Below are 16,621 nucleotides of genomic sequence, written 5' to 3'. Positions count from 1 at the left end.
ATCTGAAAACCAGGGTTTGGAAGGAACCCTACGAGGTTGGCAATGGCGCAGAGGAGCAACTTTGTTGGCACCAGCCGCCAGGGCGGTGGTTAGGTGAGAGATTGAGGGTAAAGTGGCCCCTACACAGTTTTCTTTAACCAAAAGAACAAGGTTCTGTAAATTAGCTGTGCGCCAGCAGCGCCGCCAAATCCATCCAGGTAATATCTTAGGTAATCCAGGCGTTACCAAGAGTGAGCAGGTCACCAAAAAATAATCAGTCCAGAACATGGGCATGACAGACTGATTGGTGAGAGCGGCCTTATTAGAAAACACAACATCCAGAGTGTTACCCAACTTGTTGAGGAAGCTTTAAGTCCATCAGGCTGTCGTAAAATATGTCCAAGGCAGAGGCTCTCGGAGAGTTGAATTTCAAATTCAGATCACCAAGTATCATCAAGTCAGTGTACTTAGTTTGCAGATCCGCTATAAGGTCCACTAGGGGTTCCAGTAGTCCCAGATAGGGTCCCTGGGGACAATAGATGGCCAGAATGCGACCCACATAGGTTGGAGAAATGACAACTAAATAGTAGGGTCCCCATGCTAAGTGAATGTGGGCAGCACAGCTGAGTACTTGTGAGATCAGATTTAAAAATGAAGGCGACCCCACCGCCATGCTGAGGTACAGGCCTATCCAAGTGGATAATCTTGTATCCATCCGGGATGGCCTGGACCAGAACCGGAGCCAAGCACCCCTGGAGCCATGTCTCTGTAATGAACAGGAGTGCAGGACGGCAGTCGGTTAATAGAAATGTTGCCAGGTTAGTTGTTCTGGCTCAGGGGGGGTACGAGACATTAAACATGATATTGGCAGTCGGGTCATCTGTGTATGGCCCACACATGGTGTCTATAGCTGTATTCATTAGGCATGGGTCTCACATTGTAGCAGCATTGGAATCGCTAGGCATGGGTTACACATTGTAGCAGCATTGGAATTACTAGGCATGGGTCATACATTGTAGCAGCATTGGTATTAACTATGCATAGATCACATGCATTATTTACATTAGGATTATTCAAACATGGTTCACACATTGTAACATCATTGGGCTCTCGTATGTGGGTCACAAGTCTGTTCGGGTTGGCGGGCGGGATGTACTTGTATGTGGAGCTTTGCATTTGGGGCGAGTAATTAATTCCTCATTGAGACTGCAAGGTAGTTTCTGATAAGGAACAAGTTACTTACCTGTAACTGTTGTTCTCCAGCATGGGTCTGGCATGGATTCACATGCTCATGAATATTCCCCATCAGGCTAGGAATCCTTGGTAAAGGACAAATCAGTATCAGTTTCGTTTCTGATCTGTCTTTCGTAGTAGTAACCAACCACTGATCTCTGGGTCATACTGCCCCCAGCCAATGACTGCCCTCTCCCTAAGCCCCTCCCCTTGCAGCCATCCTCAGAGTTGGTAGCACGTAAAGTGGCAGTATGACCAAGTGAAGAGCCGCAGAGGGGAAGGAGGGAGGGTTCGCATGTGAATCCATGCCAGACCCATGCTGGAGAACAACAGTTACAGGTAAGTAACTTGTTCCTTCTCCAGCATGAGGTCTGGCATGGATTCACATGCTCATGAATATAAGAATACATAGCAGTACACACATGCAAAACCACGGGAGGTGGCAAAAGGCTCAACATTAAGCATTACCTAAACTCAACATTAAGCAACTCTTACCTACTCACCAGGCCCACCTTCAGGCGAACAGGTTGCGCAGCACTGCTTGGCCGACTCTGGACTCCTCCCTGGAATCCCGGTCGACGCAGTAGAATCTCGTGAAGGTGTGCGTCGACCTCCAAGTAGCAACCCTGCAGATGTCCAGCAGGGGCACACCACACAAGAACAGCGTAGTAGCAGCGATCAATCTGGTCGAATGGGATCTCGGACGGCCGGGCAACGGTCGGTTAGCCAACCGATGACAGTGCATGATGCTGCCGGAGAGCCATCTGGAAATGGAAGCCTTCGAGAGAGCTTTCCCTTGGTTCACAGGTTCAAAGTTCACAAACAGCTGTGACGTCTTCTGAAAACTCTTCGTTCGGTCTACGTAGAACTTCAGCGCTCTAGCTACATCCAGCGAGTGCAAAGTCCTCTCGGCCGGCGACGGGAAGAAAACTGGTAACACCAAGGGCTCGTTAAGATGGAAGTCCAACAGCACCTTGGGAATGAAGGAGGGGTGCGTCCTCAGCACCACCCTCGTATCGTGAAAAGTCAAGTATGGGGGCTTGCAGGAGAGGGTCTGAATCTCTCCCACGCGTCGTGCGGAGGAGATGGCCACAAGGAACGCTGTCTTCCACGACAGGAACTTCAACGGAGCCGAATGAAAAGGCTCGAATGGCGGCTCCATGAGCCTGGTCAGCACCACGTTGAGCTCCCACGCCGGGGCTGGAGCCTTCACCGGCGGGAATGATCGGAATAGTCCCTTCATAAATTCCTTCACCAGTCGATGAGACCACAAGGACGGCCGTCCTGTAGTCCTAGTGTATCGGGAAATCGCTGGCAGATGTATCTTGATGGAAGCGTGAGCTAGTCCAGCCTTGGCCAGCAACAGTAGGTATGGTAGCACTTGAGGTGCCATAATCCGTAGAGGGTTGATCTTCTGTGCGCGGCACCAGACAGAACCTCTTCGACTTATGTCCGTAGCACTTAAGGGTTGAGGACGCCCTGGCCTTTGCAAGAACCTCTCTGCAGTCAGCCGGGATATCGTACCCTCCAAACTCTAGCGCTGCAGGAGCCAGGCCTGCAAGTTCAGCGACTACGGGTTGTGATGAAGAATGGCGCCTCCTTCTCTGGAGAGAAGATCTGCGTCCGTCGACAGCTTGACTGGTGGGGACGCTGAGAGTTCCAGAAGGTCCGGGAACCAGATCACGCTGGTGCGACGAGAATAATCCTGCACCGGGACCTCTTGAGCTGGCAGATGAGTCGAAGCAGCAGCGGCAATGGGGGAAACGCCTACAGGAACAGGCCGTCCCAGGGGAACGAGAAAGCATCGCCCATGCATCATCCTGCCCACCGTAACAAAGGCGGAACACTAAACTGGTTGGCAGATATGAACGGCAACACTGTTATTATCTCTAACCACCCGTGACCCTGGTCTGACCACAACGTCATCACCTTTATTATCCCAAAATACACCATAGCCAAAGCCTCACCCCACTGGCTCCTGCTTCGCAATCCAGAATCACATGCAACATCACTCCAGAGAATATGATCCCCGTGCTTTGCCATATCACCAACTATCAACACTCAGACTGCGACCCTAACCTAATGGTGGAGTTATACAATCAAACTCTCCTTCTAACCTATAGACAAAGTTGCCCAACTAAGTACCTGCAAAACAAAACCTAGAGCCCACTTAAATACACCAGACCTGTGAGCCACCAACCACAGTGCAGAGGCCACACGAAAAATCACGCTGTCAAAAGCAAACATAACTAAGTTCCTCAATGCAGCAAAAACATACCAACGGGCAAACGTCCAAGCGAAAAGCCTCACTTGCAACAAGCGCATAACCAAAGCAGATTCTAAAAAACCTTCCTCCATCCTGCGTGAACCTGAATCCCCTGTGCGTCTGCCAGAAAGCTGCCACAAGAATTCCTCTTTGTGCACTAATATCGAGAAGGCACTACCGGACAAGACCGCCCTACTACAAAGTAAAACTTCAGACAACCTGGGGAAACCTGCTGGCGAACCTCTGGCACTTGGAGTTCGTCGCCGTCTCGAACAGGTCGATCTGGGGTTTCCCCATCATCGGAAGAGCCGATCCACTTGATCCTGGCGTAGTTCCCACTCGTGGCACGAGCGTAGCTCCCTGATGAGTGAGTCGGTGATGGTGTTCTTTATTCCTGCCAGATGGAAGGGAACCAGAAACATCCCCTGGGTGATGGCCCAGTGCCACAGATCCTGGGCCTCCTTGGATAGGGCTAGGGATCTGGTGCCTCCCTGCTTCCGGATGTAAAACATTGTGGTGGTGTTGTCGGTCAAGATCCTCACGACCTTGCCCTTGAGGGATGGGAGGAACGACTTGAGCGCCCAGAACACGGCTCGGAGCTCCAAGATGTTGATGTGGAGAGACCTCTCCTCCGGGAGCCAAAGGCCTCTTGCGTGGAGATCTCCGGTGTGTGCGCCCCATCCCTCCAGGGAGGCTTCCGTCGTCACGTCTCCTGATGTGCCGGGGTCTAAAAGTCTGTGCCCGCCGTGAGGTGCGCACGGGTGCCCCACCACTGAATCGCTCGACGGAAAACCTCGTTGAGCGGGATTTTGTCTTCGAAGCTGCCCACTGCTTGCATCCAGGGGGCGTTGAGGAACTCCTGCAGAGGACGCATCCGTAGTCTGTACAGGCGCACTAAGTAGATGCATGAGGACATCATTCCGAGGAGGGACTTGTTGGATCTCACCCTGGCCACGTCCGTGGCTAGCAGGCGCTGCACCTTGCCTAAGATGGCCTTCATCCTTTCCTCCGACGGAGACGCCAATCGCTCCACTGTATCGAGCTTCGCTCCCAGAAACAGTGCCATCTGTGACGGAACCAAATGGGATTTTGGGTAGTTGATGGAGAATCCCAGCGCCGTCAGTAAGCGGACGGTCTCCGCCGTGTGCTCGCCGGCGAGTTTTCTTGTCCTTGCCCGGATGAGCCAGTCGTCCAGGTAGGGGTAGAGGTGGATCCCCTGCAGGCGCAGCCGTGCCGCCACTTGTGCGAGGCACTTGGTGAACACCCTGGTTGCAGACTTCAATCCGAATGGCAGAGCTCTGAATTGGTAGCGGTGTCCTTGAACTACAAATCTGAGGAACTTTCGGTGTCCTTTTAGGATGGGGATGTGGAAGTAGGCATCCTCCAAATCCAACAACGATAGGAAGTCGCCCTCCTCCAACAGTCCCAGCACGTGCTGGAGGGTGACCATCTTGAACTTCTGTGCTTTGATGTATTTGTTCAACTGACGTAGGTCCAGGATGGGGCGCCAACCACCTATCTTCTTTCTGATGAGGTAGTACCTTGAGTATACTCTGGCTCCCCGGTGCCTCTTGGGGACGAGCTTGATGGCACCTTTCTTGAGCATCGCGTCTACCTCCAACAGCAGTTGAGGGATGTGATTTTCCTTCATGGCCACGGGAGGAATGCGGGGACACTTCTTCTGGAATTCAAGGGTGTGCCAGGGCATCCAGCACCCAACGGTCGGTGGAGTTGGACTCCCACACGCTGACGAACTTCACCAGCTGGCCTCCCACCGGGATGCTTCAGTGGGGGCCCGACGCTACGGCCGGTTCAATCTTGCTTGGAGGCGGCCTGGCCTCTTTGGCGATGACGAGATCCTCCTTGCTTGCCGCAACCTCTGTAGGCCTCATGGGACGAGGGGCGGGCCGCCTGGCGGTACGTAGAGGTGCCACCGCCTGATCCATTGGAGGCCCCCTGTCTGCCTCTGGCGCTCCGAAAGGGCCATCATTGCTGAAGGACTCCCAGGGCTCAGGCCGTCTGTGTCGGCCTTGATGGCCTGCAGCGACTCATCCACCATTTTCCCAAACAGGTTGTTGCCGTTGAACGGCATGTCCAACACCCTGGTCTGCACGTCCTGATGGAAGTCTGTCGCCTTGAGCCAGCCTCGCCGTCGAAGGCAAACACCGTTGCCTAACTGGCGAAACTCGGTGTTGGCAATGTCTGTTGACACAGTTATGGCGTGGTCAGACGCCACCTCACCTTCCTGCAGAATCTCCAGGGCCTCCGCCCTCTTGTCATCTGGTAAGAAGTCCAGTAGGGGAGCTATCTTGTACCATAGCTCCCTGTCGTAACGGGCCATCAATCTCTAAGGCGTTGGCCGCCTTTATTGTCGTTGCTGCCGACGAGATGACCCGTCGCCCCATGGCGTCCAATTTCTTTCCCTCGCCGTCATGTGGGGAAGTAGAGGTTGAAGCTGTCGCCCCCGCTGCCTTCTTCTTGGCCGCTGCTGAGACGACCGAATCCGGCGTCGGCTGAGCCCTGAGGCACAAGGGGGCGGAGTCGGGGACCCAGTACTACTTCTCGTACCGGTCCCTCTTCCCAGGCGTCGTGGACGGGTTCTTCAGGACCACAAGTCCCTCGTCCCAAATATCGTCGAGTAACGGTACCGCGAGGACCGTCTTCCTCTTGGTCTCTTGCTGTTGATAGAGGAAACCTTCCTTCTGTTCCTCGGGGCAGAGCTGGAAGAGCTCGGATGCCCTGGCGATTATGGAGTGAAAGGAGCCAATTTCGTCGGGCGAGGAAGCCAGAGAGGGTTCTGATGGAAGGTCTGCCCCGTCGTCGCCACCGTCGTCATCCGTCCCCGTCGTCGTATCCGTCGCCGAGTCATCCCTGGGATCCGGAGAGGGGGATGAAGGCTCCATGGGCAGTGAGGGCATGAAGGGCGGGTGAACTCTCCTCCGCTTGGTCGGAGGGCTTCCCGACGGGCCCGGTTCTGGATCGTCAGCTGGGGTTCGTGGTAATCTCCTCCTTATCTCCGTGCATAAGGTTTGGACTGCCACCAAAATAGCCGCCGAGTTGTCCTGAGGCTCGGGCAATGGCTGCGACAGGAGGGATGGCCGCCCCTCCACTGGGGCCTCGTCGGCGCCACCGTCGCTTTCTTCGACCACCTCTTCGAGATCTCTCCTGTGGGATCGTACCTTCTCGAACCTCTCGTTGAGGCTCTTCACGGATTCCACCAGCTCCTCCTCCGAGGCTGAATCCGTGTCCATAATGGCCACCGCCCCCACTCTCTTTTTCCACCGGGGTCTTGTCGATGGGCTGGAAAGAGAATTCCCTCCACGGTGGCAGGGAAACTCTGGGCCCTTAGGTCGCCTCCACTGGTGTAGCCTCCCCAGGCTTCGACAGGGCCGCCGCGACTCCCTCGATAGAGGCCTTAGCCGGGTGAATCAAAGCCTTCACCCCCTTGGGCGCGCTTGTGGCCTTCAACTTGGGGAGAGGGTCACCGCCTCGCTCCCCCTCGGCTGAATCCCTCGAGACCGACCGGGGCCTCTCCAGAAGTTATCCGGGTTCTCGGATTTCCTCTTCCCCGAACCAGAGCGTTGGCTCGTGGTTGATGGTGCCGGGGAAGGCGCGCCCTGCCTAGCAGCCAAAGAGCCCGACCGTTCGGCGCTCCCGGTGCCTGCGGACTCGCGGTGCTTAGCCTTCTGTTGGACCTCCGTCGCCGGGGCGTCCTCACAGGACTTGGAAGACCGCTCTGACCTTTTCTTCTTCTCACCTGCTGGGCCCTTCTCCAGCCAGCTCCCTCATGGTCCGTTCCGATAGGTTCTTGCAGAACGCACAGTCCTTCTCCACGTGAGTCTTGTCCTCATGAAGGCAGAAGAGACATCTCAAATGCTCGTCCTCCTTGAAAACATTCAGCAACCCGCATCCAGGGCAGTTCCTGAACAGCTTGGATCCGGGCGTTGAGCTTCCCTTGTCCTGGGCCGTGTCCATGGTAGGCCTCAGATCTTCTGGAATCCTCCAAGAAGCGTAACTCGACGAAAGCTTCACCCTTGAGGGGCGTAGAAAATTCCGAAACGGGGCCCCGTTGATCAGAAGTAGAAATGGTGGTGCTTGAGGCTCGATTTAACTGAAAAATTAGAAAAGCTCTTTGAAAAAGCGCGAAACACAGTAAAAGCTTGAGAGCTATAGTACGAGGACTCCCAACACTTGAATGTGCGGTAAAAATCTGAGGATGGCTGCCAGGGGAGGGGCTTAGGGAGAGGGCAGTCATTGGCTGGGGACAGTATGACCCAGATATCAGTGATTGGTTACTACTAAGAAAGACAGATCAGAAACTAAACTGATAGATTTTTTCTTTACCGAGGATTTCCAGCCTGACAACGGGGAATATTCATGAGCATGTGAATCCATGCCAGACCCCATGCTGGAGAAGGAGGGGGATTAGGTGAGCAATACACATCAGGTGAATCAGGCAGTGGTGCATTGTACTGGCGTGGTGGATCTCTTTGTAGCTCGATTTGCTTGGCAAGATGTGCACGCGTAGGCGTGTGGTGGCCCGATTGCCTTGCGTTAATTGTGAGGGTACGCCTCGGGGGCGGGGGAAGGGGGTTCTATAGTTGAAGTCAGTGTAGTTAGGTGTGTGTTACGTCCCTTGAGTGTCCGTTGGTTAAGTGGTGCAGCCGCGGACATATTGCGCGGGGCTTTACTCGGAAATGGACGGTAGGGCAGCACAGCTGCGAGAAAGATAGGACTGATGGAAGGGGTTGGACGGGAGTTGGACATGCGCACGTTCTGGATTAGGATCCGCTTACCTGGCTGCTCTGGAACTTGGCCCTGCGTGTTCTCGGCCCTACAGCCTTCCGTGGAGTGACAGGGCCAGACAGGAAGGAACCTTATTAGCGGGCCTTCGAAGGGGGGCAGCTTTTATTGCCGGCGCCCCCTTATTGGTTTAGATGTAGAACTGTAGGCCAATCGGAAATTATAAAAGAGGGCCTGGTGGGCCCAGGCAGGTGTGCCATTACGGCGGTGGCCATCTTGGACTGGATTCCGCTTTCCCGGGTCGGGCTGCAGTCGTATGCAGTGCAGGCCCAGGAAGGCAGTACTGCAGTCATCTAGGTTGCTTGAATGGGCAGTGCATGGAGCCTTACACCTCCTGTTCTGTTCCGTTAATGCGTGTGCAGCATGACAGATGGGCATCTGCTGCAGCGGGCAGTGCCTGATGGTGTGCTGGCTGACAGGGCCAGACAGGAAGGAGCGTTAATGGATGTCCGACTGTGTTGGGATAGTGAAAAAGAGGACTTCTATATTCATTTGGCGGCTTTTCAATGCCACCTGAAAGATATGTGAGGAGACTTCAGAGGCTAATAGCTACAACAAGCTGACCAAGATTCTACAGCCTTATCTTCCACAACAGGAAAAAAACATTTATCAATATGCATAGCATGATATAGGCACATTGCTGTTGCTGCACTGTTTAATCGTTCTTTTGTTTGGAAAATGTGTTTTATTCTTTGTTGCCAAGTACTATAGGTTAAGGGTTACCCCCCTGCTGCTCAGTTACTCCTCCCATGTTCCCTCCCCTGCTCCACCAAAAAAGGTAAAGAGCATGACAGAGTCATGACTCAGTACTTCTATAAGCCATTGATCACTTTTATATAATGCATGGATGTAGAAATCCTCACAAGGTAAGTCTACCTGTCCACCGCAGGTAGACACTGTCTAGGGAGGATAGCTCAGGGGCAACGTACTCGCCTTGGAAGCAAGACGACACGGAGCAACACAAGTTCGATCCCCGGGTCTGCACTGTAAAGACTGGAAGGGGGTGTCTGTACTCCTGCTCTCTATATGGCAGAGGAGAGGCACAGAGACCCCAGCCAAGATTCTCTATTTGGTAAAACGTAAGCTAGCAATCAAGGCCTAACTCTCAGGAGGTGATGCAGGAGGGTTCTTAAGTACCGTTTAGTCCCCAAGCACCCACAAGGGAATGTCCACACACTGTATTAGTGAAAACACAGTCTTTATATTATTAAGGTTCGAGGTTATACAATAACTCACTTTGTGCTCAGTTAATCTACAATGGCAAATATATACAGTTCTAGGTGGTACCACGATTACTCTGATTCCATTAAAATGTATCAACTGTACTCAGTTCAATAGCATACGAATCAACACAGCAAAACAATATTAACCATAGATTTAGGAGTAAAACAAGTTGGGTAGACAATTGGCAGAATATTGGTCCCATACCACTAGGCACAGTTCAGTATAAAGATCCCCCCCCCCCCAACAGGGCAACCTGTAAATAATTATGTACTACCAGCCAGTCCATACATTGTCTATTAGAGTCTTATCTCCTTCTATAAAAATTCTACTGCCCCAAAGTACCTGGTTTAGTAGAGTTCTTCTGTGAGTCGACGAAAGGCCCTTCTTGAGCGCACTACCTTTAAGGCAGGAGTCGTGGGTCGTCGAGATTTGGTGAAGAACAGAGTGAACACTGTTGTTGCGGTAGCAGCTTCGGTTCTTGCAATGCTCGTTGACAATCGGCCGAAAACGTCCTGCAAGCTGAGGCATGTGGTGCACCTCGACAAACTTTGGCCCAAGGTCTTTGGGTGGTGGGAAACCCACCGGTGGATTCTCTCAACGGCCTTGACTTTCTCTGGCAGGGTGAAAACGGTCGACGAGGGTGAGCAAGGGACTCTGTTTCAATGTTCTTAGGCAAAGGAGCACTGTGGCTCCGGTCGTCAGCGGCAGTCGTCGACGGTGATGGACTTCAATGTCTGGGCGCTTCGCTTCGTGATTCCGCGGCGGTCCCAGTCTCCGGTCGGTAGCCTTTCGAGGGTCTGATGTCCAGGGTGCTTTGGCAAAGATCAGCTGGTGCACAAAAGTCCCTCGTAGCTCGGGAAGAGGTCTCCTAGCCAGGTGCTCTCTTGGATCAGTTCCCTGAAGGCACAACAGCTTTCAGATTAGCGAAGGACAGCAGCAGCAGTTTTTCTTCTTCCAGTGGGCTTCAAAGTTAAGCATCAGTTTAAACATCAGCTTCTGAACGATTTCTATCAGTGAGAGGCCCCCAGATATACTTTTCTGTCTCTCAATCACTCTGCTGGGTCACACTCAGGCAACCAATCATTCAGAAGGGCATTCAGGCAGCCAATCGGCTCACGGTGCATTCAGGCAATTCTTCTTCATCCAGATACTCATAACACAGAATGTGGATTCGGACAAGCACTCTGCCATTCAGCACTCCATTCTGCATTCCTACCACTTTCGGGCAGGGCTGTCTCAGTCACTGTGTCAAACACCAGATACTAGACACCCATAACATGAAATGCATATTCATCACACACTCCATTCACCCAGGTCCCACCCCACGGGCGTACCCACAACATACAGTCTTTGGGAAGGCTCTAGCCGGTCTGGCCTGGATTTTGCCACAACACCATATATGGAACTTCCACCCAACAGCCAGTCAGGGCAAAGGACAGAGTCAGGGCTTCCCGGGACTTCGGGAAAAGTAAAGTAACAGGCGACAGAAAGCAAGAGGCCACAGGGGACATCTTGTTTCCTATCAGGAATCCACTGATTCCGATTACAGGGCCTGGGCATCCCAAAAGGGAGGATGTGCAGGGCACCTGCCAATTCAGCACGGAGCTGCCACCAGCCCATACCCTGCTCTGTGGGCCACACACAGGTGCCAAAAAACACACTAGGAGTACAGGTTTGTACACCCAGCCATAGGTGGGATAAGGGTATCCTAAGGATCTGTTCACCAAACCAAAAAGCGGAAGAGCTGCACCGCCAGGAGTCCCACATGAACTCCTGCGCGGAAAGCAAGACAGAAAATACACAATAAAGCAGTAAAGGACAAGGATACGGAGGCCCTGTCCCTACGATGCATTTCTAGCATCACACATGCTTAGAAACCTCTGGGTATTAAACGCATTATAAATAAAATAAGGAATCACTGTTGAATCCAGTCGTATTATTCTCAGGGTTAGTTATATTTGAACTTGTCTATTAATTGCTACATCCCATCTAATTCAACACTGCCTTAATGAACTGCTTTCTTCATTTTATCATTGTACAGAGTTAGACATTAGTGGGACCAATTTCATCGTTTTTTAAAGAAAATAAATCCTATTAATTCCTTTTTTATTAAATGTGATTTATCTGAACAGTATTTGAATTGCATGTAAAATTGTGTCTAAAAGTTAAGTAAAACAAAAAACCACATCCTTTCCAGTCTTCCACCAAGCAAAGGGCATAGGAGACTTCAAGTTGCCATTGTATGCCTTTCTGACACATTTACTTGATATTGATCCTTTTGGGTTTGAACCGAGGGAACAATTATCCTTATGCTGTCCCGCACCTCGAGCAGATGGTGTGCCATACCTGAACAGTGCTTTGGATGCCAGAGCTCAAACAGGCCAAGCTGCTACGCCACTGCATACAGCATTGGAGTCGTGCTGAACTCAGAGCATATGGAACTTGAGAGAGCTTGCAGAACTAAACGAACACCACAGGTAACAATAAGAGGAGCCGGCACTGTCACGGCACAGGGCCAAGCTAGGACCTACGTTTCTTCATGCTTCTGTTACTGAAAAAGGGTGCAAAACTGGATGGGCACACATGGGACTAGGGAAATACAGGGGCTAGTGGAATAGAGGCCAGGTCTAATATACGTTAGGCCCATTCATAGGGGGCTCCTACACTTCACTGAAACACTCAGTGCTGTGCCCAGATTCTGCTGAATGCCTGATCATAACTGCAAACCTTTGCTGAGAAGTTTGCTACTTCGACGGAGCAATAGGCAAATGCAATGGTAGTATGGAACAGTACCCAGCGATCATCTCGATTAAAGGATCAATGATGCAACATGCATCCATGATGCCCCAGATTTGTGCATTCCCTTAATAGTAAGAGCAGATTGAGGACAGAAAACAAGAGTGGTGCAAAAAAACATGCATGTGTAGTAATGCTGGTGCCTGGTCAGGGTGTATGACCCACTCTGTACTCTCCCTCTCTCTCTGGATCACAATGTATGTACTTCCTCTCTACCTTTCAACTTTCATTGGAGTAGGCTCATATCACTAAGAAAAAGTAGAGCACCAGACCTGGGACCCTCTGAAGCCCTCATTCAGTACAGAGGAGACGATGCCAAAACCACAGCAAGCTCAGTAAGCTTCCAGTATGCCTATAGCAGGACAAAGGTCTTGCAGATGGCAACTAGAAATGCCTATAGCAGGACAAAGGTCTTGCAGATGGCAACTAGAAAAGAACACAGTAAGCCCAATTTGCCCCCTCTGACTATAATGTTGTACGTTCTGAAATGTCATCAGTCTTGGTTTGCCGAATTCTTGTCACTACTCAGTTTTGTTCTGTCCGTTTCCTGAATTTATTATTCAGTCTAAATCAACACCCTTTATCATTCCCCTCCCCCAATAGCCTTGGTTGTTTCTATTGTGACAATTTTGTTGCACCCTGTAGCCGATTCTGAAACTGTACGACACTGTCCCATGTATTCTCAGTGCAGCACTATTTTGAAAAGTCTGTTTGGCCTCTCCCCACAAACTCTGTGGCCCTTCATCCAGACATTCCTTGGAACTGATTCTCAAATCCTGCATCTGAAGTACCATCTGTTTATGCATCACATTTTAGGACTATCTTGTAGCCCATTTTAAAAGATTCCACTCATCATGGTCCCCAAACCCTTGTTGTGCGCCCATCTGATAGTTCTATTCAACATTCCACCAAGTAATCATGGCATTGTTGCTTGAATTCTGATCTAATGTATACATGTTTTGTTCTTAAATTTCAACTGATAAGGAATCTTAAAATGAGGTAATACTGCATCTAGGACACATGTCAATGACTGCAGCAAAGGTTTTTATATATTCGAAAAAAGAGGATGCAACAGGAAGACACTCTTTGCATTCTAAAGTGCTTGATTAAAGTGTGATTAATACTCTTATAAAGTCATCATCTAAAAGCTGTCAACACAAATACCTTAAATCTGTGAGGTTCATGGTACACTGCTTTAAGACACAATGTATGCCTACAATCGACAGGTTACAATGTACAACTGTGTTCCACTGAAGACACTTACATACTAAATATACTTCAGATATTGAACATGTACAACATACTATAAAATCACATCACAAATAAACTTGTGGATAATGAATAGGCTCACATCAGCCATATTTTGCTTTCCTACATGTGTGCATCATTTTTAATTTTTAACGTTCTCTTGCTTTTTGTTTTCCAACAGGTTAGCAAGTAATGAAAATATAAGATGAAAATAAATCAAAGGGTTCACTTACTGGCTTCTTTAACTTCTTCCTGAAGTAGTCATATTTCTGCTTAAACTCTCTGGAATAGGGCACAGCCTTTGAAAGATAAATTATAAGTGCATGTTACTTAACAAACCATAGGCTGCTCAAATGAAGCAAGAAAATGGAGAAAATGTTCAGTATTGAAATGTTTTATGACGCTTACAGTGATCTATCACATCCTTTCATGGTGTGCTCGGACAAAATGGACTTCAGATGACCATAGATACCAAATTCTGCCATTTTATTACTGCTTCATAATCTCTAAAGTGATGTATCTACGCCAACTACTCGGATCCATTCAATAATTACACATGATGCACACCACAGATCGAATTAATACCCAAGAGCTTATTTTAATGCCAGCTTTTTATGTTTTATTAAAAGGGTAGCTGTGGGTTAAGACGGACTGGTAGGAGGGCTGAGGTGTGAATATTCACGGAACAGAGGGTGACAATCAGCTGTGATGCAGCCCCAGGAGCTAAATGGAGGATCTCCCACGTTCAACAGATTATCACTTGCCTTAGAAAAAATACTTCTTCATAAACCCCTAGGACATGCTATGGAAGGAGAAGGCAGGGCCTTGTGATAAATAGAGATCATGGACGGAAAAATCCCAGAGCAGGATGACCGAACCTAGGTGCTGATGGAAGAAAAATACCTAATGGGGTTGAAAATGATGCAAAATTTACGAGAGACATGGAGGTTGGGAAAATACCTTGTAACCCAATCCACGGCAAAATAGTTCTTGAACTCCTTTTTTATACCCTATCCCACAGAATTGGCAGCTACTAAGCGGTACACGGATTCCATCTTTCTAATCTCCTTGAGTTGAATCAAGCCGGAGACCATGGCATCTGGAAAAACTACAGGCCACCAGACTATGCTGGAACAATGGCAACTACCAAAGGAAAATATGCATAACAGTCAACAGTTCAATTTAAGAAATCTGCTGTAAGAGTCTGCCTGTCCAACGCATGCCAATATCAGAATAGCAAGTGGGGGCAGCAACAACAATGTGGGACCCCGCAGTCTAGGACAATCAAACATATAACAGTGGTTCAAATCACAAGAGATAAAACGCATAAACTTCAACTTTGCAGTTAGGGCCTGCAATAAGGGAAAGGGACAGTGGAAGAAACCGTGAAAAAGAAGCTGTGCGCCACTGTGCAGAGAATTTGTAGCAAGAATTAAGTAATCAAATGGGGGCCTCGTAAGTGTTTGGTCTGAAGAATTGTGTCAAGACATGCAAACCAATCAGAAGCAACTGCAGGAAACACTCTAATATGGGGGAGTTTTGGAGCAGTCATGATAGGAAAGCGGAAGGGGAGGCAGAACATGCAGAGGGGAAGGCAGAACAAGCAGAGGGGGCATAAAGGCTGATAAGCAGGAGTAGAGAGGGGAGGGTGTAGGGTAATAATGTGAGGAGGAAGACAGTAGAAACACAGGGTAAGAAAGACAGAGAAGAAAGGAGGGTGAGATTAAGACTGGAGTAAGGAAGGAAAAGGAAAAACAAGTGCAGAAGAGTGCGTTAAGAGAAAAAGAACTATAAAGGAGGCTGGGAAAAAGCAGTGGTGCGGAAGGAAGAAGAGACAGAACCTGCAAAGGGGGGAGGGTGCTCGAGGAACATCTGAAGAGAAGGTTGGGAGAGAAACAGGAGTGGAGAAGGGTAAGAAGGAACGAACACAAGGACGAGAGGTGGATGAGAGCAAACTATTGAGGTACCAGGCGAAGTGATAGGTGATAGAAATGGCAAGAAGGAAGGGGTTTGAGGAAGACATTGGTACAGTAAGGAAGAGACCGACTGAAGAAGAAAAAGTGGAGAAGTAACAAAAGATAGGGCTGGAAGGAAAACGGAGAGAAAAGAGGGCACAATCATTGGGGCGTGACCAGGAAGCACTAGGACAGCCATCACCAGCAAAGGCGATAAGCATGCAAGGAGAGGCAAAGTCGAGGCCAAGATGCACCCACCTGATGGGACATCCTACCAGTACAGTGCTTATGGAGGCAGAATACAGTACCAAGTACTGTATTATCTGTGCCCACATCCCCATACACAGTCTCCGCGAGATACGGAGCAGCCTCATTGGAAGCCTGAGCAATGAGCCCTGGGTTCTTCGACCACAGACAGTGGCAAGGACCACCTGGAAGGACAATATACTCCCAACAGGTGCTGACAGAATGCCAACTCAGCTAATACCACAAAGAATTTCAGGGTCCACTTGTAACCCCACGGATTGAAAGTGGCCAAATATGGACTGCCCTGCAGGAGGACAGGTATGAGCGGGCTTCTGTGCTCTTATTGAGCCCCACAGTACTACTAGAACAGCAGTGATCTCAATCATGAAAGTGAAACAGATACACTATGAACGATATAGCTCCTTTGCTTCTTGAGATAGCATGGGCCGACGGTAGATTATAATGTGCAGTACGGTATGAGACAGCATGGAAACATTCAAAACAATAATAAAAGCACTGCAAGTGCCAAAATAAAGGAAATGTCCAATAAAGGTTCTATAAAGATAATACTTTAATTACACTAAAAGGACACATTTTCTTTTTAAAACTAGTCACCCAAGAGTGAGATATACAGATGTATATAGCTATAGAGAGAATGCAGACTTTAGGAGAGAAGGGCACTATGGGTATTGAATTGTAGGTGGATAGTCCTGTATAAAGGCAAACAAACTGCAGGAATATGTCATTAAAGCATAACATGGGGTCTTAAATGCCACTAGGGCCCATAGAACAGGGACAGGACCACTGAATTACACCTTTGTATCTTCTTTCAGGGTCCCAACAGCATTGAGTCAGTTATCTGGGCATTCTT

At 49.7% G+C, this 16,621-nt stretch overlaps 1 protein-coding gene across 13 annotated transcripts in view; it reads right to left on the bottom strand.

Moving 5' to 3' along the window:
* NEDD4L (NEDD4 like E3 ubiquitin protein ligase) overlaps positions 1 to 16,621 on the bottom strand; it is a 2,900,454-nt gene that overhangs the window by 684,793 nt on the left and 2,199,040 nt on the right. For all 13 annotated transcript variants that reach the window (XM_069627054.1, XM_069627053.1, XM_069627056.1 and 10 more), the window contains one exon: positions 13,783 to 13,848. In XM_069627054.1, the coding sequence (XP_069483155.1) occupies positions 13,783 to 13,848 (66 nt within the window). The remainder of the gene's footprint in view (positions 1 to 13,782; positions 13,849 to 16,621) is intronic.

The sequence above is a fragment of the Ambystoma mexicanum genome, chromosome 6p (genome assembly GCF_040938575.1).
Source record: "Ambystoma mexicanum isolate Mex_15411 chromosome 6p, UKY_AmexF1_1, whole genome shotgun sequence".
NCBI classification, from domain to species: domain Eukaryota; kingdom Metazoa; phylum Chordata; class Amphibia; order Caudata; family Ambystomatidae; genus Ambystoma; species Ambystoma mexicanum.
This window is presented reverse-complemented; position numbering and strand designations above follow the sequence as displayed.